The sequence below is a fragment of the Macaca mulatta genome, chromosome 13, assembly GCF_049350105.2.
Source record: "Macaca mulatta isolate MMU2019108-1 chromosome 13, T2T-MMU8v2.0, whole genome shotgun sequence".
Taxonomy (NCBI): Eukaryota; Metazoa; Chordata; class Mammalia; order Primates; family Cercopithecidae; genus Macaca; species Macaca mulatta.
The window spans coordinates 74140720-74168471 of NC_133418.1; the positions used below are offsets into that span (position 1 = coordinate 74140720).

The 27752-nt window shown below is 36.0% G+C and overlaps 1 protein-coding gene across 20 annotated transcripts in view; it reads left to right on the forward strand.

Moving 5' to 3' along the window:
* NRXN1 (neurexin 1) overlaps positions 1–27752 on the forward strand; it is a 1126307-nt gene that overhangs the window by 401825 nt on the left and 696730 nt on the right. For 10 of the 20 annotated variants that reach the window (XM_077958693.1, XM_028832104.2, XM_077958703.1 and 7 more), the window contains 3 exons: positions 11763–12064; positions 14128–14151; positions 15193–15354. In XM_077958693.1, coding sequence (XP_077814819.1) covers positions 11763–12064; positions 14128–14151; positions 15193–15354 — 488 coding nt within the window. The remainder of the gene's footprint in view (positions 1–11762; positions 12065–14127; positions 14152–15192; positions 15355–27752) is intronic. The other 10 variants (XM_015112339.3, XM_077958696.1, XM_028832108.2 and 7 more) reach the window with 1 other exon arrangement.

A 27752-nucleotide genomic window follows, 5' to 3' on the forward strand; every position in this document is an offset into this window, starting at 1 on the left:
AATGCCCACAGGCATCGGTAAAGAAGATATCCCTTTGAGGCTTTGGCTTGAGCCACCTAGCCAGTATTACTCACAAGAAGGCCACTAGCTGTACCAGGGGATTATAGCAGCCAGATGCTATGGGGTGTTGTGTGAAGGTTAGAGCTGGGAGATGAAACAGATGAATTTCTCTTTCTCATGTTGTTGACTGCTGTTGGGAAGTCACATGGAGCACTAGTGAGTTTACTGCATGAAGGCAGCAAAGGTCAGTAAGGGTGAACCAGAGAAGCAAGTACAGCCCATAGAAAGAGGACTACATGAATAACCACTGTTCTTTTCTCTTCCCCTCATCAGCTCCATCCCAATAAACTGGAAGGGCCAGGTATTGAAGCAGGGGTGATGGTAAGGTACCTAGAGACATACTATGTCTTCCTCCTCCACTTCAACTCAAAATGATGACATTATTAACTTATAAATTAGCCCAAACTTTTAAAAACAAAAAGTGACCACAAATTCAATGATTCTGCCCAAGATATTAAGAGATGGGGAAAATAAGTAACTTAATGTTTAAAAGCAGTAGATGAAGAAATATAATATATATATATATCAATATTGTTTATATCCCACAAATATATCCCATGGATTGATAGTCTTTAAAAAACTTATTATGCATATATTGTTTAATCCTTACAACTACCCTATAAAATATATCCTAGTATTATTGTCTTCATTTACTGACAAGAAAACTAAGACTTTAAGGTGATTATTTACCCATGTGCTCACAGTGTGAGTGGTATTTGAACCCCGGTATATACATGACTTCATAGCCCATACTCCTATGTTCTATAACTTCATAAATGTTGAACTCACTGCTTTTACTTCCATGCCTACCCAGAGTTTATTTTCCACACAACAGCCAGAGTTATATTTTTGAGATGTAAATCAAACCATGTCATTCCCCTAACTATAAAACTCTAGTAGCTTCCCATTGTGCATGGAATAAAATCAGAGTTTGACCAAAATTTAGAAGGACTTACATGACGTAGGCCCATCCCACAGCTCTGATTTCATTGTATTCCCACATTGCCCCAGTGTCACTGTGCTCAATGCTCACTGTATTTTTTCTATTCTTTCTATTCTTTGTCCAGATCTTCCCACAAGTGGTTCCTCAGCATTAAGGTCTCAATTTAATTGTCATTGTCTCATAAAGCTTTCCCAATCATCTAAATCAACTTCCCTGCTCTAGTTATCGCACACCCTCATTGCACTCTTTTGCTTGCTCAGTTTCACATATAACTCACTTATACTTGATTCACTTATGGTTATCTCTCCATCACTGGTTTGATGAGAGTGGGGACCCTGAAAACCGTATTTACTGTTGTATTTCTAATATCTAGAATAGTGCCTCCAAATGGTCATCTAATATATAATCATAAAGCGAACAATACCTGAGTGAATATTAACCTCCTTCTCAATGATAATTTTAGTGTTAGGGGATTTGCCATGTATTACCTTTGGATTCAATGCTTTTTCTGTGTTGAAATCAAATATATGCCATAGGTTTTCAGTGTTCCTTCTCTTGTGCTCCTAGTGTGAAGAGTAGTATTCAACAATTCAAGTGTTCCTATTCTATACTGATTTTGGTGTATACTGACCTAATTCTTTGCATTATTTTAATAACAAGTTAGCATTCTATCTGGAAAAAAAAAAAAAAATAAAACAAACCAAAAAACCTTGGTCAAGCCTTCTATGAAGCAGAGGAATGGATGGAGTTGCAAAAGTACATTTCTTCCCATCCAGCATGATTCCTCGTTACACTTATATATTTATTACTCTCTCCTCTACTTAATGTTCTGGAGATATCAAGATAATTTTAGATTTTTTCTTTCTTTTAAAAAACTGCCATTCTTTTTTAAAAACATAGGAGACTTTGAGTTAGCAGTATATATTTCCTGCATTTCTAAGTGTTACTAACTTTAAAATGTTCCAAGTTCACTTAACTACAGTAATTGGGAATGTGACAGCCCAGGCCCATTTGTTTTCATTGAATCAGTTTACATCCAGAATACATGATAGTTTTCAGTTGCAGCAGTGTATGAACAAAGACATTTCTAGGGAGAACCATAAATGCAGTTGCATGAACCTTCTTAATTATATTCACTAATAATGATGACTTGTTAGACTATACCAGGAGTTATACACCCTTTACATTTCTCCAGAAGAGTGGCACTAAGTTTACAAACCCACAGAGAATTTTGTTGTAATATTGCGTAAGGTGAAACATGTTGAGAATAAAAATTCAGAGATTATTTCCAATGATTTAAAGCCTGGGCTCTCTGCTGGGGTGCATATTAAATAGATATTTGATACATCTACACACTGATCAGAGCTCTCTGATTCTTCCCCCCCGCTGCCAGGCTTTTTATTTCCAATGAAAAGATGCAAAGTAATTCATCTGGATGTTTATTCCTTAAGAACAGTGCCATGATATCAATATATATTTTGCCTTTAATACTTATTTCAGATACAAGAGACACAAGTTGTCTTTATCATTCTTAAAAGATATTCTAAATTGCAGTACTGTAAGAATCTGTTCATAACAACAAGACTCTCACACTTTCATGTACACTAGAATCACCTTGGGGATCAGGTTACAGTACAGAGTTTGCACCAGTAAGTTGGGGTGGAGGGAGCCTTGAAATTCTAAATTTCTCATCAGCTCTAAGTGATGCTGATGATACTGTTCTTCGAACCACAGTTCAAGTAGGACGTATCGAGATCATTATTTTGTTAAAGAAGTATCACTTGTACCAACTCTTTCCTCTCCCTGTGAAAATTCTCCTTTCCTCTGCTGTTGCCTTCCAAGATGCTATCATCTGTATATATTTAAAAAAATTGCATTCTATAATTCAGAACAGTTTACGAGATGACCACAATATTTGGATAAATTAAATTATAAATTTTTAGAATTAGAGACCACCCCAGTCTGATTCTAGGGAGAAAGAAGCAATTGGCTATTCTTTGGGTTTAGTTAAATAGATCAATTTCTCAGAATATATTGCCTTGACCAAGTTGCTAATAAGATGATTTCATAGTTACATTTATTTACCTCATATCCATTTCATAAATGAGGACTGTTTATAAATACAAAATACTTGTACATCTCCTTGAATATAATTGTATTATTATAATTTACTTATTTATTAAGTAATCATTAATTGGTACCCAGAAAATTTCAGATTTCTTTCAGAGAATCTTTATAAAGTCCATATTCATGAAGCTACTTTTAATTTTCATTGTGTTAATGATTTTCTTCAGGTTAAAAAATGCTAGCATCGCCGGGCGCGGTGGCTCAAGCCTGTAATCCCAGCACTTTGGGAGGCCGAGACGGGCGGATCACGAGGCCAGGAGATCGAGACCATCCTGGCTGACACAGTGAAACCCCGTCTCTACTAAAAAATACAAAAAACTAGCCGGGCGAGGTGGTGGGCGCCTGTAGTCCCAGCTACTCGGGAGGCTGAGGCAGCAGAATGGCGTAAACCCGGGAGGCGGAGCTTGCAGTGAGCTGAGATCCGGCCACTGCACTCCAGCCTGGGCGACAGAGCAAGACTCCGTCTCAAAAAAAAAAAAAAAAAAAAAAAAAAATGCTAGCATCTAGTTCTTATAGATTAGATTGTGGGGATTTGAATCTGACTTAGGCCCAGAAATTGAAATGTTGCACACCGAGTGAATGCCAGGATCATTTGTTCATTCCTTTCCCTGTGTGTCTCATTTTGTTGTTGTTGTTGTTGTTGTTGAGACAGAGTCTCCCATTGTCGCCCAGGCTGTCGCGATCTCAGCTCACTGCAAGCTCCGCCTCCCGGGTTTACGCCACTGGGACTACAGGCGCCCGCCACCTCGCCCGGCTAGTTTTTTGTATTTTTTAGTAGAGACGGGGTTTCACCGTGTTAGCCAGGATGGTCTCGATCTCCTGACCTCGTGATCCGCCTCGGCCTCCCAAAGTGCTGGGATTACAGGCTTGAGCCACCGCGCCCGGCCATGTGTCTCATTTTATATGTAGAACTAGTCAGTCCAGCCAGACACAGAATGGCCTGTTTGGTTCCCAGCGCCTTTGGTTATTTTAACAGATGCAAATCAATTGCACAATAGGACTGGAAAATTATCGTTCTAGAGTTTTGGAACATGTCCTGTTTTCTTTTGCAGAAATATGCTCAAATTTAAGATGCATTTAGTTTTTGGTAATGAATTAGAAGCTCATTTTATGGCAATGTCTAGAAATTAGGAAGAACCTGAGACTGGTATCAAGAGGGCAAGGATTATATTCTGACTTTTCCTCAGTTAGTTATGTGACCACAGTTTTGTCTGTTTGGCCCTCACACTGTTCATCAAATAAATGATGGCACTGGACTAAATAATGTCAAAGTCTAACTTACCTTTCATATTTAATGACTTCAAGTATATCATCAAGAGTCCTGGGTCTTCTTTTGAATTATTTGACGGAAGCTTGGCAATTTATTTCTGGATTGGTCTCGAGGTTTACCTAAGTGAGATAAATCTTTAAGAGTGAATATTTTATAAACCTTGATTATTCGCTGCAGAACAAGAGAAGTTAGACTCAGAATTTACATGTGTTGAATCACAGTTGGTAATTTTAGAATGTCTTATGACATATATTAGGTAGAAAACCAAATGAAAGAGTGAACTACTCTCCCTTGAAAGTAATGCGATTTTTCCTTGTAGTAATCAATTTATTGTTTTAATTTCTAAGTTACATAGTTTGTGGCAAATAAGAAAATACTACATTTCTTAGGGACTGAGGATTTAATTTGATACGAATTTCAATAAGTAGACTTTCCTGTTCTGCTTTTCTAAAGTTGTTTTTTCTTATAGCAGAGACAGCCAGGCTGATTTGTTTTAATAATGCAAGCTTCTAATGTGTACATCTGCTTGGTCAAAGATGTTTTGAGCACAATATTTTTGTATATTTGACTTCTAGAATAGAAAAATAAATGAAGCAGGGCTCTCACCAAAATATCTTTTTTCATTCATTTGTTTTTTCATATATTGATTTTAGTTTCTGGTTTATGTTGAACATGATCTTAGAATCATATAACTATGGTAAAACCTTCTAACCTGTGTGATTTGGGATTGTATATATGAAAAGTAATATAATCAAGAATAATAATATTGGCTAGTTTTTTGGCATACAAAAATGGCCTGACATTCTTCATGTAATTGGGGATGGTGGGACTTCGTTCTGCCCACAGGCTTCCTTGTCTTTAGGATGTATGGTAATTTCTCTGCAGATTATTTATTTGATGAAACAGTTCAGTGAATTTAGAAGATACAGAGGCATTGGGTCAAATCAATGAGATTATATTCTACGCACAGGTAATGCAAAGGAGCATTGTCCCGAGAATCAATTTTTGTGTGAACTTAGGAAGTCATTTAACCTATCTTTGTTTAACTTTCTTTTTTTTGTTTTTCCATAAAGTAGTGTCAGTGATTCTTGGCACTGAAACCAATCCATTTGTTCAATCTACCATCTAAGGTTTGACCACCTTCTACAACATCCAATGAAATGGTTCAGTTATGGTTAACTTTTTTTCTGTGATGAGGTTTGTTTTTTTATCAAAAAAACTTAAAGTTGAACTTACCCTCAGACAATTAGATAAGCAAGAACTGTGAATTTTCTTCTAAGTTATAGTGGGTTGGATATGGAATAGGACTGAAATCCCATGGCAGCCTCTTAAATCTTTTCCTCCAACTGTATGGCAACAAAAACCAATTGTAGACTATTAGAAAGATGCTTCAAGTTTTTAAATTTTACTTTTTCCCAATTTTATAAAGACATTTCTATGGTTAGAAATAGAGGCTCTTTTCATCTTGATATCAATCCATTAATCAACACATTTAAGATATAGACCTTCAAACAATTACTACCATGCAGCATATGTATTTACTTTTTTTAATCTTACGGGATTACTCTTAAGAGCAAATGGTAATTAAAGGATATTAATATTTATTGAAAATTTGTAAAAAGTAACAATTGAAATTATTACTATTGGCTTTATTTTAGCTTTTACTATTAATAGTAGTATTAATAGGAATAATGTTTTCTCATATCATCCTATTAATCAGGAAGAAAATACTTCATCAGATGAATTCATTTTGTGCTTAATCATCCAGATTATTCAAACATTCTATTGAAATATAGTATTTATGCTGATAAATGTGGCATAAATGTACGGGTAAATTAATTTTTTGCACACTTAGCACACCCAACACTTAAATCAAGAATAACATTAATTGTACCCCAAGAATTCTCCTCACTGTTAGCCCCTCTCCATCTCTACCAAGGGTAGCCACTGTCTTGATTTACAACAGAGGCTAGTTATGCTTGTTTTTAAAATTTTTATATAAATGGAATCAGAACTATGTTCTCTTTTGTGTCAGGCATTTTTTTAGCTAAACATTATTACTGTGAGATTTGTCTGTATTTCTGTTGCAGTTGCAGCCCATATATTCACATTGTTATTTAATATTGTGTGACTATACTGAAATGTATCCATTCTATTATTGGTTGTTATTTCAGTAGTGTTAAGTTTTAGATTATTTTTGCAGAGTACCTCTATAAACATTCTACTATGCTATTCTGATGCTATGTGTATTTTGTTGTTGTTGGATGTATGCTTATGAGTGGAATTGGTGGATCATAGGGTAGGCACGAGTGCAACTTTAAAAGAGAATGCCAAACAGTTTCACAAAATAGTTCCTACCAATAATGTATGAGACTTCTAGCTGCCCCACATCCTCACTGACACTGGATTTTTTTGTATTTTTCATTGTATTCATTCTGTGGAGTGTGCTGTTATTTCATTATGGTTTTAGTTTGCATTTCTTTGAAGATAGCCTTTTATCCTTTAACATCTATTCAAGTATTTTATCCTTTTTTCCTCATTGACTTGTGTTGTGGTTTTTTTGTTGTTGTTGTTACTATTGATTTGTACGAGGTCTTTATGCATCCTAGATATAAGTATTTATTGACATTCACATGGCTATGGGTCTAATTTGTTTTTCATTTTCGTTGTTTTAGCATATATTAGAAATGCAAATTTAGTTGGGACTTGTATATAAAAATGGACATAGACTTACTCTGTAAGTGTTCAGCAGAAACACATGGGTAAACACTCTGCTGCTTAGTATTTGTATATAGAATAGCACAAAGCTTACCTACAAAAATTGTAAGGTAGAAAATGATTAGAAGAAACATAATATTCTTATAAATATATTGTGAAAAACAGTGATTTTTGTATTTTCATGTAGTATATATGGTCTTCCATGAAAAAGAACATAGGAAGAAATATTTTCCCTGCTTAGATTTTTGTCCCATGTATGGCATTTTAAGGTAATTGCATATTCCACAGAGTGAATTTTTTCCAAAACTATGTGGTTGCCTTTAATGTAAATTTGAATTACTTAAATTTGGAATTAAACAATACAAAAGAAATGATATATTTTCATTTTTAAGTAATGGGAATATCATAGTGTTAAAAAGACATCAACACCCATATAACTTCAAAGCTTATGACATAGTGAATTGCAAACTGTTTATTATTTTTCCCTTTGGGCATACCACATTATCTGGCAAACAGAACCTTTGTTCAGATTTTATTCTGAGTTATACAGATTTGAAATGATACAAAATATCTTGGATAAAATTCTACAGCCTTCTTACTGGACCACACCTCTTCAACCTCCAAAACTTTATAATTTAGTTATTTAAGTGGAATCTTTCTTAATATATTACATGCTTCCCTGCCCTTTTAAACTGAGTAGACTAAAACACAATTAGAATTTTCTTACTAAGACATATCTTCACAAAGTTTTTCTTTTTTCTCTTTTTTTCTTTCTTTCACAATGCTATATGTCACTTCTTTCTGACACATAGGTGGCATGGCATATTAGACAGAACCTGGATTAGTAGACTGAATCCTGGTGCCACTTCTATTACTGTCACATTTTATGAATTTGAGGGTCATTTAAACTCCATGAGCCTCGTTTTCTTAATAATATAAATTAATGGGTTGGGCTATAGTAGTGTCTTTAAGGCTCCCACTGGCTCAGAGATCTACTTATTCAGTGGAAATGCAAAATTTCACAAATATAATATTCAGATAAGTGGATCTCTCTCGTGTGTGTGTGTGTGTGTGTATGTGTGTGTGTGTCTGACAAAAGTTTCCATAGATCGCCTCTCTAAATTAAATCCTTCATCATGTAGAATTGATTTTGGGAAACAAAAGGATGTAAAGATCCAATTTCACTTTTCTCTTATAGATAACCAATTGTCCCAGCAACTTTTATTGACCTCTGTATGTTTTGCTAACTTATCTGCAATGCCAGACAATATACATATAAATTGTTTTCATATATGCTTATTAGTATGCACGCGCATGCACACACACACACATTTATATATATGAACCAGAATCCTCTTGACTACCTATCATCAAAAGAGCAGAATAATAAGCAATGAGAAATGAATTGAAAGAATTGGCAAATATTTAGTTTATTGATCATGGTTAACTGTTTTCTAAGGACTGAGACCCAAGTTCTTTATAACATGTGAAATTGCCATGAGATTGCATAATGTCAAAATAAACTTATTACAGTTGGTCAATTTTTATCTTATCAGCTTCAGCAGTATATAAAAATGACTTTCAGTAGCCTTGGCCAAATGTGGAATTATTTTCTTTTCGTTTTATGTCAATTTCATGGCTATTAAATGGCATCTGAATATAGTTTGATTTTGGCCATTTCCTCAATACTAATAGGTATGAACATCTCTTCATTTATTAATAAGTAATAAATATCTATTTTTCTATGAAATTACATTTCTTTTGTCTATTTTTCTCCATTGGTTGTCTTTATTTTTGTATTTATTTGCTGAGATGCTTGGCATATTCTGGATTATAATCCTTTGTTGATTAATATGAAATGAAAATATTTTCTCCCAAATTGTTATTTAACTTCTTATTCTATGGTGTTATTGATGACCCAATATTCTTAATTTTAATGTAGATGAATGTATCAATATTTATTAGTGCTTTATTCTAATTTTAGAAATCCTTCCATTCTTTCATATCAAAATTTATTGTCTGACAAGTTTTCACAGATTGACTCTCTAAATTAAATCAGGCATCCATGTAGAATTGATTTTCGTGAACAAAATGATGTAAAGATCCAATTTCACTTTTTTCTTATGAATAACTGATTGTCTCAGTAACCTTTATTGACTAATCTATCTTTTGCACACTTATCTGAAATGCTTGACAGTAAAAATTGTTTTCATATATGCTTAACAATATTTTAAGTTTGATTATCATTATTCTCATTTTACCTATCCTAATACATTTTCTTAAGTACTATAATTTTGTAATAAATGTCCATCTTTACACAGGCAACTTCCTTCATCTTCTTTATCTGGCATATCATGGCTATTTGGGACTCTTTTTTTTTTTTTTCTCATAGATTGTGCAGAAACAGCTTTTTACATTTATATTTTTAATCAATTGAGATTTTTATTAGGATTTTATTAAATCTATAAATCTATTTACATATGTTGGAACATTGATTGTCTCTAGTATACAAAACCCTAAATTCTTTCCAAAGTATCTTATTAAGCCAAATAAATTTGTAGATTATTTTAGTCTTTCAATTTGTGCATTGTATTTGCTTATATGATGTGATTTTCTTTATTTATAATCTTTATAATGTTCATATAGTTTTCTTGTCTTCCTGCATTAGCTACAACGTCAAGTGTAGCACTGAATATAAATGTTGATAGTGGGAATCCTTGTCCTGTTTCTTATCTTAAAGAGAATATTCTAGATTTCATAATAACATATGACTTATGTTGCTTGTTTTAGATCATTTATCACATTTATCACATTAATTAGGCAAGCAGGAAGATACCTACTATTTATCACCAACGTATCAACTTTACCAGATGTCTGCACAGACATTATCTCATTGTATCTTCACATTCATTCTGAAAGATTGCTATCTCTAACCATTTTCAGAAAGCGAAATTCGAAAAACAAATAATTGTTCTAGTGACAGCTAGTGGCCAAACTGGAATCCAAACTCGTGTTTTGACCCACATTTTTCTCAGTATAATAGTAATATCTAGTTGTGCTTGTGCCCAATATTGAACCACTTGCCATGTTGGACTGACCAGGGGAGCAGACACCTGGACTATAACTTTCTGAGACAGGAATTAAGTCCATTGTGTTCACTTCATTATCCCTAATGACTGGTACTGGGCTTAACCCTTGGGAGGTGCTCGCCAATATTTTCAGTGTTTGAATGGGAGGGATTCACTATTATAGATTGAGATGTCCTTCCTATGACTCTTACTCAGAATTATTTGGTCTGAGTGATAGTCTTGGCTAATAATTTACTAGTAGTCAATGACTAATATTCCAGGACTCAATTCCTGGTGAATACCTCTAGGTGCTCACCATGATAGTTATTGCTATGGTTTGACTACCTGTAGCCACTGACGGCATTTTCTACATCCAGGAAGGCAGGTCATCTGGCTTTGATGCGTTGAAAGTGATTTGAGCTCTGATTCCAGGACATGAGTTATTTGACAATCAAATGAAAATTCCTGAGATTAAAAACCTATTACAGGGGAGAGTGCAACACCTGCTGATGTATCAACCCTCTCCGGGGCATGATAGTGATAGTATGTTGCCAGTGGGACAGATTAAGTTTCTCCAGTACCTTTTTAAATTATATGTTTATAGTTTATCAGAAGCTGATTCCCAATCATGCTGTCTCATTTTTCTTGGCACAGCATCATTATTGCCTAGAAAGTCAAGGGGACTTATGGCTTACATTCTTCCTTTGGTTCAGCTCACCTCATCAGTGGGAGAAGTGTGTTCTTTCCAAATAGCCACCTTTCTATATGATCTGTCTAGCATCTTGTGAGATCTGCTTTGTTACTTCTAAATCTGGTAAAGACTAAGATACGTAGAAAATGTTGAGACTTCATTTATATGCTATCCCCATGACGATGTGCTAGAATTCTTACCAATGTCATAACAGCCAGCCCTACCATCTGCTTGATGAGACCAGGGAATGGATCAATAATCCAGCTGACTCCATTAGACTTTCTATCGCTACTCCCTCCATCCAGAGAGAAAAAAAAATGCACATGCTTTGTAGGAGATCTGTTTACTCCCAGACCAGATTCTATTTTTTTTTTTCTTTCCTTTCTCCTTACCAGATAATTTGTTATGGTCTCTCAATGATAAAACTGTTTGTCTCTTCATTGAAAAAGATCTTTGAATATAAATGTCTCACTGAAAATTAAAATAATACCTCAGTTGGATGGAGAGAATGTTGAAAACATCTTGGAATCCATTGTTGTCAGCAGAGTGGAACCATCCAATATGCATTTATGGTACCTGATTCATGCCCTGGAGACATCTCAGAGCTGCTTTCTCTGATCAGAGCTCTTGCAGTGATACTGAAAAATTAATTGAATTTTCAAGAATGTCAGCTTTAGCTACTGCAGCTGATGGCCCAATAGTTGAGGAGATTTATTAAATATATACTGCCACCTACAGTACTATTTGACTGAGACAGGGTTCATGTCATGGAATCTAATTAAGCAGGGTTAATTTGGGGAGTGATTAGCTATTGTTTCTGTTAAGATCTGCTGATTTGCATAGTGTATTTGTTTACTTATGTATGTATCATCTGTTTTCCTCTAGGAAAAGAAGAATATATTGCCACGTTCAAGGGATCTGAATACTTCTGCTACGACTTGTCTCAAAACCCCATTCAAAGCAGCAGTGATGAAATAACTCTGTCATTTAAAACCCTTCAGAGGAATGGACTGATGCTTCACACTGGGAAATCAGCTGATTATGTCAATCTTGCCCTGAAAAATGGAGCTGTCTCTCTGGTCATTAATTTGGGATCAGGGGCCTTTGAAGCACTAGTGGAGCCTGTGAATGGAAAGTTTAATGATAATGCCTGGCATGATGTGAAAGTCACCAGGAATCTGCGTCAGGTAACAGCGCAGTGGATAAGAGAGTAACTGGCTTTGTTTCTCGCTACAGCTGTGTGTGTGGTACTTGAAAACTCTAACAACATGATACAGGGCTCCTCAGAGTCACTTGCAAATTAACTTTTTCTTCTTCTGAGATGAATCTTCCTGCCATACTTGAGCAGGGGCATATCTAGAAAGTTCTGGGGGCCCAAAGGCTATTTTGATACAGGGCCATATGAAAATTTACAAGAGGGCTGCAAGGATATCCCTGCAACCTGCCCTTCCTGTGACGTGTGTGATTTTGTTGTGTTTCTGGTTTTTTGTTGGTTTAATTTTAAATTATAGTTTTCATGGTGATCATTTGGAAGCATGCACATTGGGGTCATTAAATCACAGTTCCTTTTTTGTAGTCAAAACAATAGTGTTTGTGATTTGGGATTGTATCAGTCCCTACTCCCTCCTCCCCCCACCCCCAAAATGGGGACCAGAAAAGTCCCTGAGGGGAAAAATGACTTTAGGGGCTTACATATCTCCTGAAGGGTCTGATTTTGAAGATATTTTTATTTTTAGCATAGATACTTTAAGTTAAACCCCAAATGACTCTGGAAAGGCCAGTTAAGCTTCTAGGTGCCCATTTCTATTTGATTGTGTTTTTAAAAAAATTTTTGAGATGCTAAATACTAGGAAAATATCAGCTATTTACTAAATCTATGGGTCCACATATACTGTATGTTTTTAATGAAAACATGATTACAGTATATATATATGGATGAAAATGAATAGACTGTCCTTTTATATTGAACATTGTAAGTTTGGGTATTATGTGAAACTTTATATTACAATGTATCATTTTGTTAAGTGTTGACAGTGACTAATTTTTTTGCCTTACATGCTGATCTTAAACTAATATTCTTAACATATTTGTTGTTTCTCTGAACAGTTGCAGAATGACCGGATTGTCTCTGGTTTTCCTTTACCAAAACAGCCCTCTCTTTCAGAGCTGTTAACTGTCTAACCTTTTCTTTCCTGCTTCTGAAAGGTTTAAACTATCTGAGCTAGAGAAACAAAAAGGAGCTTTAGGAATGTAGATTTAGTCTAGCTAAGGCAAACAAGTAAAACTGAAAGATTCTTGAGAACCCCAGACCTTCCAGATCCCTCACTGACATGGGAGGGGGACCTGCATGCTTCCACGTGCCTTTGGAGAGGGTCGGCCACCATCAGTACAACTGTAGACCACGGGTTTCCTATAAGTCTGTCTCTTTGGTTTTCCTTTTTTTAATTTTTTCTCTCAGATATGCACAAAGAAACCGGAGGCTCATTTGAGAGAATCACAGAAGGAAGGGTGGGGGCTTGAGGAGTCCACTTTCTAGATTTGCCTTTGCTCAGGTTACAAACCAAACTGCGAATTGGTAGCTCAAAGGAAACTGTAGTTATACAGCCCGGGTGCATGTGTAGGAGGACAGATTAAACACAAATCCATTCTACTCATTCTATGTGTCAGGATCTTTGCTTTGTTTCATTGCAGTAAACTGTGACCCTAAAGTCCATCAATATGACCGAAGGAAGTTTTGAAGTTGAGGAGGAGTCCTTGTATGCTGTAAAATTGAGTAGTAGGGCAATGCCAATTGATTCCTACTAATTTCCTGGGGCTGGGGTGGGCCAGGGTGGAGGAGGGGCCAAGTATGGGCATAGGGCTGCAGTGGTCAGCTGAAAAGCTTTAGGCCTTTGAATCCCTTTTAGACTTTTCCAATGTCTCTCAGATGTACTCAGGAAGACTAAGGGAACATTGCCATGTGTCTGTTTCTGTCTAGTAGCGAATTATGAACAATAATAGCAGGAAAAATATTACCTCTGTGGGAGGCCTACTTGTTAGTCTGCTTTTTTCTTGTAAAATTTTTTTGCCCTTTTTCTATGTTACTAACATGCTTAATAACTAACATGTCATTCATGGAATGTTTCATTCTACTAACCGTTACCTGAATCAAAAAATGTACTAACATGGTAGAGACCATCATATTTTTTAAGTAACGATCGTTATTCTGTTCACAGTTTTTAATTTCCTTTCTCCCCCCTTCTCCACAAAGCACTCAGGCATTGGACACGCTATGGTAAACAAACTACATTGTTCGGTAGATATCATTCTAATTGTTTCTTATTTTGGGTTTGCCGTGTGTTTTCTTTCTTTCTTTTAACTGTAGACATCATTAACAAAAGAGGAACTGCGGTTGGTACTCTTCTGCTTACTTTGACCTCCTTCTTTTCATCTGTTGTTGACCTTCTTATTTTTACCTGTTCCTGTCAACTTCTGTTTTCCAACTCACCTGTAGGGGCATCGTTAACGTTTCGAACGTTTTGCATCCAGCTGTGGTTAACACGGGATAAGACAAAATGGTGGCTGGCCCGAGTGACCGCAGGCTCAGCCAGTCTCTAACCATTCATGATGCATGGCATGGAAACTTGATTTGGGAATGCTGGAGATGCCACACCCACTCATCTTTACGTCATCACAAAGCAGTTGTTTTTATTTTTATTTTTTTTTTCCTTTGGTTCTCCCTGTTTTCTTTCTTTCCTTTTCTGAACTGTACTGTACCTCCTGCATGTGCACATCAGCGTGTGCCGCTTCTACTGGTTGTTTTGCCTTTTCTCTCCCTTTGGCATGGACTTAGGCACTTGCATGCTGAACAATTGCTGCTCAATAGTGCAAATAGTGATGTTGCTGGAACTAGCTTGCGCCTTTTATGTTAACAAGGTGCACGTTGTGATTAGTTAATAACAGACAACTAAACTTTACTAATATGTACACCAGCAAAACTAACCTAGGAAGCATTTTACTAACACCATTTTTGTGTCTGCTCAATAACTTTTGAGTTGCAATAGGGATGATGCTGACACTAGTTCAATAATCAGTTAACTCTCTAACTAGTTTAGATCTCTTAGGGCTAGTTGAATAGAATCTAAGAATAAACCTCAAACAGACATGAAAATGGGTTCCATCATAGGTCTAAAAACAAAAACCAAACAAACAGAAAAAAGAAAAAAGCAAAACAAACAAAAAAAAAACCAAACCAAAACACAAAACAGGCATATCCCAGGATTACAGTATCTAGGTCTGAGTATAGCGTGTCCTTTCCCTGTGCTTTGTTATCTAGGTGACAATATCAGTGGATGGGATTCTTACCACAACGGGCTACACGCAAGAAGATTATACCATGCTGGGGTCTGATGACTTTTTCTATGTTGGAGGCAGTCCCAGCACAGCCGACCTTCCAGGGTCACCAGTCAGTAACAACTTTATGGGCTGTCTCAAAGAGGTAAATATCTTTGTCATCAGAATCATTCCTAATTCCTGATCTCATTATTTCAGATCCAGCATCAAAGCACCTTTGCTGAAGAACCGATGTTTCCAGACTCAAATGGCACAACTTTAAATTCAGTATTCCACTATTGTTTGTGTAGGATTGGGGGAGGGAAAACAGCCCATAGATCATTCTGAAAGAATTAGGTTCCTCTTCTTTACTAGTCTGTAAGTAATTTACATTTGAGAGTTGTGTGGACAGTTGATATTAGCTATAAAAGAAAGTCAAACAAAAAGAAGTACTGGGTCTAAAGTTAAGGTAATTGGTTTACTTGCTTATTTCTACCTAAATGCCATAGGTGTTATGTATACGGTGAAGACTTTTTTGAGTATTAAAAGAAAAAAGAATAAAAAGACATTAGGCTATAGGAGAAGGAACGACTATGTAATTCAAAACAAAACTAAAACAAAATAAGTCTGTATAATGAAATAATTTTGTTCCCTTATTTTCAACACGTTCTGGAGGAAGTAAAACTGTTTCATTTGTTATCTGATGAATTTACTTGATATTTATCTGAGCAAGAACGTCAAACTAAATGATATCAATAATTTCATCCTTCATTATCAGCTGTAGTTGCCTATTGTAACTTTGTATAATATTGGGATTTATTGGGTTTGGGGGAAGTTCCTGAATTTCATTTTTTAATGAATATTTTCCATAAAAGCTACCTTTAAAAAATTTCATTCAGCCGGGCGCGGTGGCTCAAGCCTGTAATCCCAGCACTTTGGGAGGCTGAGAGGGGCGGATCACGAGGTCAGGAGATCCAGACCATCCTGGCTAACCCGGTGAAACCCCGTCTCTACTAAAAAATATAAAAAACTAGCCGGGCGAGGTGGCAGGCGCCTGTAGTCCCAGCTACTCAGGAGGCTGAGGCAGGAGAATGGCGTAAACCCGGGAGGCGGAGCTTGCAGTGAGCTGAGATCCGGCCATTGCACTCCAGCCTGGGCGACAGAGCAAGACTCCGTCTCAAAAAAAAAAAAAAAATCATTCAGACACAATCCAATTTCTTTGGGCTACTGGAACCAGAGGTTCCTCTTAACATTGTATGGCTACAATTTAATTGCATAGATTTCTAAAAATCAAAGTTAAATAACTTTGAATTAACTAACTGTTAGCCATAGGTGCTGTTGATAAGCAGTGATGTACTTAGATTTATTCTAAAGTAAATAATTTAATCATATAAACGATTCAGTTAAGCGTTAGAGAAAAACAATTACTACTGAATTATCTTTCCCTGTCTTCTCTTTATGTGAATATACTGGTTGATATGTTGCCCGGTATGTGGATGTATATAGAATAGTCCTGAGGGAGATTTAAAAGTGCAATAGTTTTAACAAACATGAGGAGGTGCAGTTCTGTAAGGCCAAACCTACCCATGCTTTGTAGTAGGAGTGATAGATTACCTTTCAGAAAGTAACTTTTACTGGTTACAAATATGTAGTATGATCCAGGTTTGTGTTAAGCTGTGTAGAGGATGATAATCTAATTATTATTATTATTATTTATTATTACTATAGTACTAATATTTCCAGAGCTGTTATTTTGTGCTATTCTAAGAGCTTTATAGGAATCCTCACAATATAGGTAGACATTTTATTATCTGCATGTTTCAGACAAACTGAGATTTGAAGCAGGTAAGTTTCTTGGGGAAGGTCGCACAACTAATAAGTATTAAAGTCTAAAGGTTAATTGAGGAAGTCTGATTTCAGTGTCCCTTGTGCCCTTAACTACCATAGTTAAGAGCCTTGTTGCAAGAGAAATGTTTGTTAGAGTTCCTAAAAGATTGTACAAACTCTCAAATATGTTATAAACTAAAACAATGTTTACAAATGTATAATAGACTGTGAGGATTGAAGTATTAAATTATTTAACACAGTTATTTGATTTAAAAAGCGCGTGAGATGAGTGAGAGTTCTAGAAGACAAGGAGAGAAACACAGAAGAGTCAGAACGTGAGCACCTCAGACAGTGACTGATGGACGCAGGCAGGGACGGAGAAAGTATATCAGGTGTGGTAAAAGAATGCTTAGATTTTATTAGAAGATTTCCGAAACTCCGTTCTAGTGATGGAAAGTGGAGGGCAGAGCCACATCCTCAATCACCCGTACCAACTTCCTCATTTTTACTGTGAGCCAGACCAAGTATAATCAGTCCCTACATCCTGCTTTATCTAGAGAACAGTAATCCTGCTTGGATTGGAAAAAAGAAGGGGAATCGAGGGATCTCTAGCAGAAATGGGAATCTAACTAAAGAATTCTTTTGGGCATCATAAAAAAAAAAAAAAAAAAAAAAAGAGGATTTCTGCAGTGAATCCCTGAGTTCAGCTGAGACACATAATCTTCTGATAATTCTGCATAAGTGAAGCAGTTTTTTTGTGTGTGTATAAAGCTGCAGTTAATTGCCTTAATCTAAAATAACTCTAAAATAACAGTTTGAGATTAAACTGTGCTTCAGATTAACACCTCTAATTTATGAACTGATAAAGATTCCTTACCTTAGTATTCTTTTTATATATATATATATATATATAGGCCTTTTAACCACAAAAAAACCACAATACCAAAAAATAAGTCAGGTGGTCTTCCAAGTGCCATGTTAGTTCACAGCTGGTAAATTCATAAAAGGAAGATTCACTCGTGCTGTTGTCACTATGGGGTTTGGATACAATTCACTCTTTTTTATTGATTAGACACCTTCCACCTCTGTCTTCTGCATCTGGGGTGTGTGTGTTATGTGTTTGAGGAAACATGGTCACTTTTTTCTTGACTTGTGTAATCTTTTTCATTTTATTTCTTCTGATGCACTATAGTTTGGAAGGATATCGGCACAATTAGTCTATAAATCAAAACATACCTAACTTGGAGGGCTTTCTCTTTCTTTTTTTTTTTAAGAGATGGAGTCTTGCTCTGTTGCCCAGGCTGGAGTGCAGTGGCATGATCTTGGCTCACTGCAATCTCCACCTCCCGGGTTCAAGCAATTCTCCTGCCTTAACTTCCCAAGTAGCTGGGACTAGAGGCATGCACCACCACATCCAGCTAATTTTTGTATTTTTAGTAGTGACGGGTTTCACTGTGTGTTGGCCAGGATGGTCTTGAACTACTGACCTCAAGTGATGTGCCCACGTCGGTCTCCCAAAGTGCTGAGTGTGGTGGTTCAAGCCTGTAATCCCAGCACTTTGGAGGGCTGTTTAGTTGTTCATAGTTTCCATCCATGTCTGAACTGTTATCTATTTAGAAGTCCCTGCTCTTGTTACTTCTGAAATGAAATAGTGACAAAGTATCATGGATTCTGAGTTAAATCGCCTTATTTCAAATGGTCAGCTTTGTGGAGTTACTGAAAAGAGAGGGATATACCCATGTTCATTCTCATAGAATCTCTCTTAACAGTAAAGTCTATGTAAATTTTCCTGAACTCTAGCTTGGACTTCCTGGCCTATACCACACTGCATGTGTAAACCCTTAATATGACTTCATTTACTGGCTGATAACATTTTTGTTTTCAGTCTAGTATGTAGTCCCTCTTAGCATAACCAGTCTTGAAGGAGATTCTAATAACACCTTGTCTGAAAGTTATGGGAGAAATTTTGGAGTGTTAGAATAGAAAAGATCCTGGAAATCATTTTCTAAGTTCAACTTTCTTCTTTTGGGGAAACAGACCTAGAGAAGTTACTTGACCAAGAGTAATGAGGGGGTCCAGGAGGATTAAAATACAACACCCTATCAAGTGAAATATAATATTTAAATGGCTGGTTCTATTTCATTGTAAACAATGGCACTCAAGGTATAAAAATACCACTTTCACGAATTTACACATTTATTCCTTAAAGATTAAAGAAAAAAAAAGGAAATCACTCAACATATTGAAACAACCTATAATCTCATATTCATTAGATGCAACTTAGGTCTTTCCCTTTTTACCTTTTAATAATGTCTATTTGAAATGAGACTTTGCTTGCATATAGAACAACTAATCCTCAATTGGAAAGTTACTTTTATGTATGTGATTATCAAATTTCAAAATAAAATAAGATTAGTTCAAAATAATTTGGTGAAAACTAACCTGAACTTTATATGGTGCTTTGTTTAAAATGACAAGGAACCTTGAATGGCCAGGAAATCAAATAGAGATCAAAGTAGTTTTTTTTTTTTTTTTTTTTTTTTTTTTTTTTTAATGATTCATATGTTCATCACAAGTAAATCAAAGTCTGGGAAAATATTTGTAGTCATTGAAAAATGACTCACAAGTTTAAATTTGAAAAGAAAGTTAAAGAAAAATTGTAAATAATAAATTGCCATTATTTACAGCCCATACCTATGAAATTCTTAGAGGATAGCAGGTCTTTTAAAAATACGCTTTTTAAATCTGATTTTTGCAAAGGCAACACTATGTTTTGACAGAAATACCTGTTTATATTCTTTTCATTTTCATAACACTGAGTGAAAGCTGAAATATATGTTGCTTAAGAATTTTCGATCATTTTATATTTAATTAAATTTTCTAACAAGCAGTTTTTGAGTGACTGCTACAAAAGGAGAGGAGATTATAAAACCTTGCAGAAAGAGAAATCATGTTGTCTGAGATGCTCAGACTCTATTTGAGGACATCTTGCCCATTTACCTAGACCACTTGGAAAGCATTTTCCTGTAGAAAAGTCTCACAGTTAATTCTTCAGGTGTTCACCAGATATATTTTAAGAATCTTTAAAGGTAGATGAAAATCTCACTAGTATGTGTTTCTACCCCAATATTTTCTTCCTAAGTGTTTCTGTAGTCACTGACCTATCAGGAAGGGTCATGGCGCTCCCTCATTAATCTCCCCCTCAGAACTGTTCCTGCAATTATTATGCATTTCCTGGTCTCTTTGTGCCCCCGAATGCTCTGAAACACTTATTTCCCTCCGGCAGAGTGAACATTATTTAGCATAGTTTGTTAGTAAGGAAATGAAACTGAAGAGGTAGTAAAGGACTGTGTGTTGAATAAAACAACCTAGAATCCTTTATTTGAAGTTTATTTTTAGTCACATGTACCTGCTGGAAGTTTTACAATCAGAGTGGAGACACTGCCTGTGTGAGGTAACTTAGAATGCTGCCACTAAAAATTGCTCAGATTAAGCTTAAGGAAGTATTCTAGAGAGAGAGAGAGAGAGAGAGAGAGAGAGAGAGACCAAAAAAAAAAAAAAAAGATTGAAATGCTAAAGGGAATTAAGTCCCACTGAAAATTTCATCAACCTAATTAGATCGGCTCAGCCTTTAATTACACTTAGAAACATTTATTACCACAAATTTGGAAGATGCTATTGAGGTAGATGAGGTTTGAAAAATATCCTATCCTATGTAAGCATTTTTGCTCACTGTGGAGAAAATGATTGATTCCTTGATGAAATCTGTGCGATCTCCTCTGCCATATGAAGTGCCCGCATCACAGTGTACCAGCATCAATGTATCAATGCTGGGAAAGAGATGAAATATTTCACTCCTGCAAATGCCCCTTAATCCCTATCTTTCTTCTTTTGGACAACAGAGAAACTTTTAGAAAGTTTTGAAAGCTTCTCAATTTATGCCCTTGTGTGGTTGACCATGCTCATCAAATTTGGGTACTCAAGTGTCTTTCTTGTTCTTATTTCCCTCTTTGCTCAGAGAGGAATAGAATATCTGTCATTTACATGTAAGAACAAAATCTCATAGCAGAATTTGCATTCTAATTTATTCCAGTTTTGGAATAAAAGGCTTTGGACCTGATGGATAAAGTAACCTAGCAGGAACTTGGAGGAAAAAGAGATCTTCAGTGACACCTGGAAATCATGCCAGATGAGAGGAGGGAGGGCTGCTTTAGTTGGCAGAGAACTCACATGGACTCCAAAGTCATGATGAAACAATTTACCCCAGGTTTTCATTTCCTCTAGTCTTTTGCTTGTTGAGGTCCCTGACTTATTGCCTCTCTTCTCTTATTATTAGTAATGGTCCATATCCTGCTTGGTACCATTTTACAATTTACTTACACTGACCTTCCCACATGCCTCATCCTTCACTCTTTAGGGAAGACAGTTGCTTTTTGCTTTCCCACTTCACTTTTTCCTAAACGTTTTCCATACAGATCCACATATTTTTACTTACCATATCATTATATAAATATGGATAATACTATCTTGATTTTATGTGGTGATATGTCTTCACTTGTATGAACCATTTTAAGATAGGTTTAGCTAATGCCCACAAGATTAATAGCCTATGATAAAATACAGAGATGTCCCTTCACTCAAGGACTTATGCATTGGCCAGGCTGATGCGCAGCTGATACTCAGGTTTTGACCAGTGTCGGACTGACTGTGGCTATGGGCTAACTTTTATATTAAAAGTGTTTCATGTAGGATCAGTATGCACTATACAGTATGTCATTTTGTCGTGTCAGCTGGAATGGGCTGACTCACAGAATAGCCATGTTCTTGTAATAACAATAGTATATATTTGAGCTAAGTGCTCTGACTATTCTATTCTCTACAGCCTAGTGAGCACTAGAGATGATGCCTCGGGGCAGAGTGACAATTTTCTGGCTTCTCTGTGCTGTCTTCCTAGAGGCAGGGTCTTGGTTTAGTGACTCAGAGAGAGTCTGGTTTAGCCTATCTAGGATAGGCAAATGGGCTTAATATTTTTGGCAGAAGTTCAGGTATAGAAAGAAATTTTTTTCTACCTGATTTAAAACATGGAAGATGATAGTTTTGCTTTGAAATTTTTAACAAGAAAGCTAGATGGGGTTTGTGGAAATGTCAAAGGCTTTGACAGATTCTTATGTGTCATTAACCTGATTTGTTATAGGCCCAGCCTAGTTTCTTCTAGATCTTGGGAATACTGAAATGTATTTCAGTTTTTCTGATGTAATAGTTCAGTACTTATATGAAAACAGAGGTCGATTATCCTTGCCTCCTTTCATGTGTAAAATAGCACACTGCAGAAATCCTCCTTTCCTTTTAAAAGTCTTCATGATAACTCATGCAGGGTAATAATAACCATTCCCTTATGCAAATGAGGACTCATGAGACCTCAGCAGAACATGAGGCTGTGAGTGCCATCCCTGAGTTAATAGTCTGCTAGTAGAGCATTTTACCTGCATCAGATCGTTCAGACAAACCCCCATGGCATAAACGCTATAGTGCCTCAATGTGCCTACGATTGTACTGGGCACTATAAAAATGGACGTGAAAAGTAGGAGCTATTGCTGGATGGGTAAGGGAGTCAGCATATTCAGAGAAATAATAATAATATATTAAGCATTTTTTATTTCTCGTAAAATCTCTACAACATCCAGAGAGTTACCCAACAGGCATGTGCCTGGGGGCATAAGGAACACAGTAAAACAACTTTTCAAAAACAAATCCATGAAACTGTGTGAAATAATTTGATATTTGGTATTTCAAACCTATCAGCAAGGGAGTAATGGAAGAAGAAAAAAAAGTTTTTGGTGGATTTCTGGTATTTTGTCTTTACTAGTCCTTTTTTGAATACAGTATGATTATTATATTGTGGAGAGGGATGCACCACCAGTTTCTCAGAGCCTCATAATTCCAAAGGTAATACTCTAAGCATGAAAAGAGGTACACACAAATACTATCCCTATTTGGCAAATGAAGACATACAGACAGGAAAAATGAAGTAACTGACCTAGGGGGAAATAATTAGTAACAAAACTAAGCTCCTACTCAAATAATCTGACAGTGGAATCCTTGCCCACAACTGACACTCTGTGTTGCTCCCCATATCATGTTATAATCTCACTTCGCTTCTCTCATTCTCGTTATTTTTATAAAGATAAAATTAGACGAAATGAGCTTTGTAGGAACCTTTAGGGGAAAGAAAACAGAAAAACGCAGCCTAGATTGCTGGGATATCAGAGAAGGGAAGATCTGATCAGCAAGAAGAAGCAGCAGGGAATATTTCTCAGATGCTCAGTTAGTTATACATGAGCTTTCAGTGGAATCCTTCCCACTCCCCACATGGAATTGGTCCGGAGCTGTTACCTCTGTGAACCTCTTCTCTACTCTGGCAGCCTGCATACTTTTCCTCCTCTAAAGGCAAACTAATACAATGCTTGCTATTATTTTCCATACTGTGTAGCTGACCATACAAACAGGAATGCACAGAAAACATATTTAGAAGCACTTTCTAGATTTTTATAAAGTATTGGCTCTATACATTGTTAAGGGTAAGTTCACTTCTGTGCATTGTAGCCGTGGAGGCAAGGGAAATAAGCAACTGGGGCAGAAACCAGGCACCTTGCCATAGACACTCCTCTTCGAGATTGGATTCAGGGAGCCCCATCTGCTCAGGTCCCCAAGGAAATGGAACCCAGCTCTTCAGTCCATAAAGCATCTGGTGAGTTCTTGTCTGGAATTCAGCTTTTCAAACATAGAATCTTTCCTTCCAGGGGACCCACAGATTTTTATTTCCCATCATTTTCAGCAGATGCCCCATAGCCTGGAACAGTATCAGCAGTTGGCATAATGAATTGTAGTACTTTCAAATATCAAGCTAGCATAGCATGGTCTGGCAGGGGGTTCAGTGACATTTCATTCTGAGGACTTGATACATTTTATAGAATATGACATTTTTTAGCCCAGTAGAAAGCAGCAATGAACAATGTCTGAGACTGAACATTTTCTCTTAATTTCAGCACCTACCAGAGCTTCTTGTTTAAATTGCTCCATTTGCTTATGCATTAACACTTGCATGTGCACATTAAATTAATCAACATTAAAAATACCTAGTATGGGCCGGCCGTGGGGTGGCTCACGCCTGTAATCCCAGCACTGCGGGACACCAAGACGAGTGGATCACTTGAAGTCAGGAGTTCAAGACCAGCCTGGCCAACATGGTAAAATCCCGTGTCTACTAAAAATACAAAAATTTAGCCAGACATGCTCACTTTAACCCAAGAGGTAGAGGTTGCAGTGAGCCGAAATCGTGCAGCTGCACTCCAGCGTGGGTGACAAAGCAAGACTCTGTCTCAAAATATATATATAAATGTATGTGTGTGTGTGTGTGTGTGTGTGTATATATATATTTATTATTATTACTACCCATGTTCTAGTAATAACTATAATGTACATTTGGGCTAAGTGATCTGGCTATTCTGTTCTGTACAGATATATATATATACACACACACACACACACACACACACACACACACACACACACACATATATATAGAGTATGTGCCAGGCTCTCTGCTAGATATTGGGGCATATAGATGAATAACATAATACACTCAGGAATCTGGAGAGAGAGTTGGACAAATAAATATAGATTTACAATACAAGCTTCCTAAGTGAGGTATGAAAAATTCCTCTGATAGTACATCAGAAGCTGTAATTAGATTTGCAGAGGAAATTAGTAATCATTTCAAAGAGAAGGTAATAAAGTAGTCAGAGTTTGTCTCTTTTTGCTTAGCTGTATACTGGGCATGATAGTATATGGGATTGAAGTGCAGTGAATTAGTTCCACTATCACAATTGGAAAAGAATAGGAAAGATAAAAATAAGATGAAGGATCAGAAAACACATTGCAAAAAAAACCTTTTTATACATTTAAGTTTGTTACTTAACTAAGTTTGAGCTGTCTTTTTAAAAAATCTGAAATTCATCCAAAACAAAATGAGTATTTTGGAGTTCCTCTTAATTTCTTTTATGAGATGATATACTCTTGTCTTTAGATCTTTGGATCAAAGTCCTTATGTTTGGAAGGAAAGTATTTCTGTGCATGGTAATTGGTGTCTTTTTTTTCCCAGGAAAATTATCACTATTGAAACACATTTAAAACAAATTAATTGCTTTTAAATGAAAATAATACTCTTATTCAGAAGCATGTGATTTTGAATAATAGGAAAATGAGATTTTTATCTTTGTGGAGTAAATATTCTGTGCACAGAAAAATTGTGACTGGGTGTTTAGTTTCATAGATAGTACATGACAAGGGACTATGTACCAGGCTCTCTGTGGAGTACTAGGGACATAAGACCATTAGGTTGACATATGTCATTTAATCAAGGTCATAATAAGTGAATTGCCCTTGACATATGGATGTATTTTTGTGAGCCTAAGTTTCTAAATTTGAATTAAACAATAACTTGTTATAGGTAACTCATTGCATTAAATTAGTTTAGATGAATGGCTTTAGGATCAGACAGTCCTGGATTCCAATCCTGGCTCCCTTAAACTTGGTGGTTGTATTACCTGAGATAAGATAGTTGATGTTTCTGTGCTTTAATTTCTTTCCCCTCTAAAGGATTAAGTGAGACTATGTAATTGAAGCTCTGAGAGTAGTGCCTGGTATATTGTAATATCTCAATCAAGTATAAACTTTATTAATATTCTATTAATATAGTGAGGATTAGCTACAATTATCTTGCAGACAGGGCCTTCTCATGGACTTATGACCTATGCAGTCATGTGGGACCCCACACATAGGAGGGCCCTGCTCTTCATTTAATATCTTCTTATTGTCATCTTGAAATTCTTAATAACTTTTGAACAGTAGACTTCTCGATTTCATTTTACACTGACCCCTACAAATATGAGAATTGTCCTGGTTGCAGATGAATTTATGAGATTTCGCACACATTGTCTCATTTTTAAAGGTTGTTTCATTTAACTGTTCTAAGAGCTTTGTGAGAAAATTGAATTAACTTGGAGACCACAAATTATATATAATATCATCAGAGCCATATCCCTAATATGTGAAAAAAAGTCAGAAGGAAACCTCTGTTTCTTGACTGCAAGCCCAGTGTGCTTTCCATTTTGTTATCCTAAAATATGACATCCGCCATCTAATGTATCAAAAATTGGTAAAGATAAATAAGAAACTTGAAATTTTTAAAAAATATGAGTACCTTGTTAAGGAACTGAATTGGGAATTTAATTTTTGTAGTTCAAATACAAGTAATTATTTTAGTTCTTAAGAATGTTATCACTGTCTTCATCAGATTTCATTTTGTATTACTTTTCGGAAGCAGTTAGTCTTCCCTACCTGTGTTCACTACCTGTAAACCAAGCAGAGTCTCATATGAGCGTCTGAAATGTTTGTTTGAAAGACTAAATTGACCTTATTCAGTAACGTTTTCTTCCCCAAGGTATCCAGGCTATAAGGTATGATCATCAAGGATTGAAACCAATCTTTCATTAACATTACCTTTAGTTATTGTTTAATAATTATTTGGTTTATTATTTATTTAACAACACATGTATATAAAACTACATAGAAGATATAGGAACAATTTTTAAACAAGGACATGCAACTAAAAGCTGTAGTTTTTAGGTAGTTTGAAAGGAAATAAAGCCCATGAACATCTCATAGAATACCTAGAGATTTGCTAAACAAGATGTGGACTGTGAACCAGCAGCATATGCATCACCTAAGAGCTTGTTAAAGATGAAAAGACTCATGCCCCTTCCCATGATCTACTGAAAGAGTCTACATTTTAGTAAGATCCCCAAGTGATTGCATATATATATATTAAAGTTTAAGAATCACTGAGCTAGAGCACGTCAACCACCATATTATATTGTCATCGTTAACAGTATTGGTGCACAATTATTTTATGGATCACTAAACACTGCCAATTAACCTAAGTCAGGGTGCACCTTGATTGCAACTCAAATCCAGATTTTAGAAATAATAAATGTAAAACTGCTAATTTGTAGCTCAGTAGTGACTCTGAGGCTTACAGCTAGTGTCAAGATCCCACAGAAACCCTAATTTACCCCCAGGTCCCAGGTGGGCTTGGCCTTCTTTCTGGAGATGGAAGTCAGGATCTTCTAGTCTGATTGCACTGATGGCAGATGAGCCATGAGGACTCTTGTAGGGATAATCCCCTAACAATCCAAATTAGGAGCAGCTGCAGTCTTGGAATGATGGTGTTGACTATCCAAGTAATAAGCTTTTGATTCTGAAGTAGTTGGACCTAAGCCCAAGACCATTAAAGTAAAATGCCTGTGTGTTTTAATATCAGTTTAAAACTAGGTCTCCTATACTTTTATTTGATTTTTAGAGTCCTGCTTTCATAGCAAAATTTTTTCACTTGCCAAAATGCAGAAAATCACTATGTGCAGGTTTACTTGGGTTAATTATCATTTCTGTATGGTAATATCCTTATGCTGAATTCTGAATATATTCTTTATTTTTAGGCCATGGTTTATATAGGATTATTTTACCTTACCACAATTTGCTAACTTATGTATTTATTTCCATTTTAATGACTTTGTAATATAATGGCTTATGCCCTAAAGGAGGTAAACTCTTCCTTGGATATAAGCTGGACAGTTGGGGATTTGCAGTCTTAAGAAACAATTTAGGGAAATGCTGCTT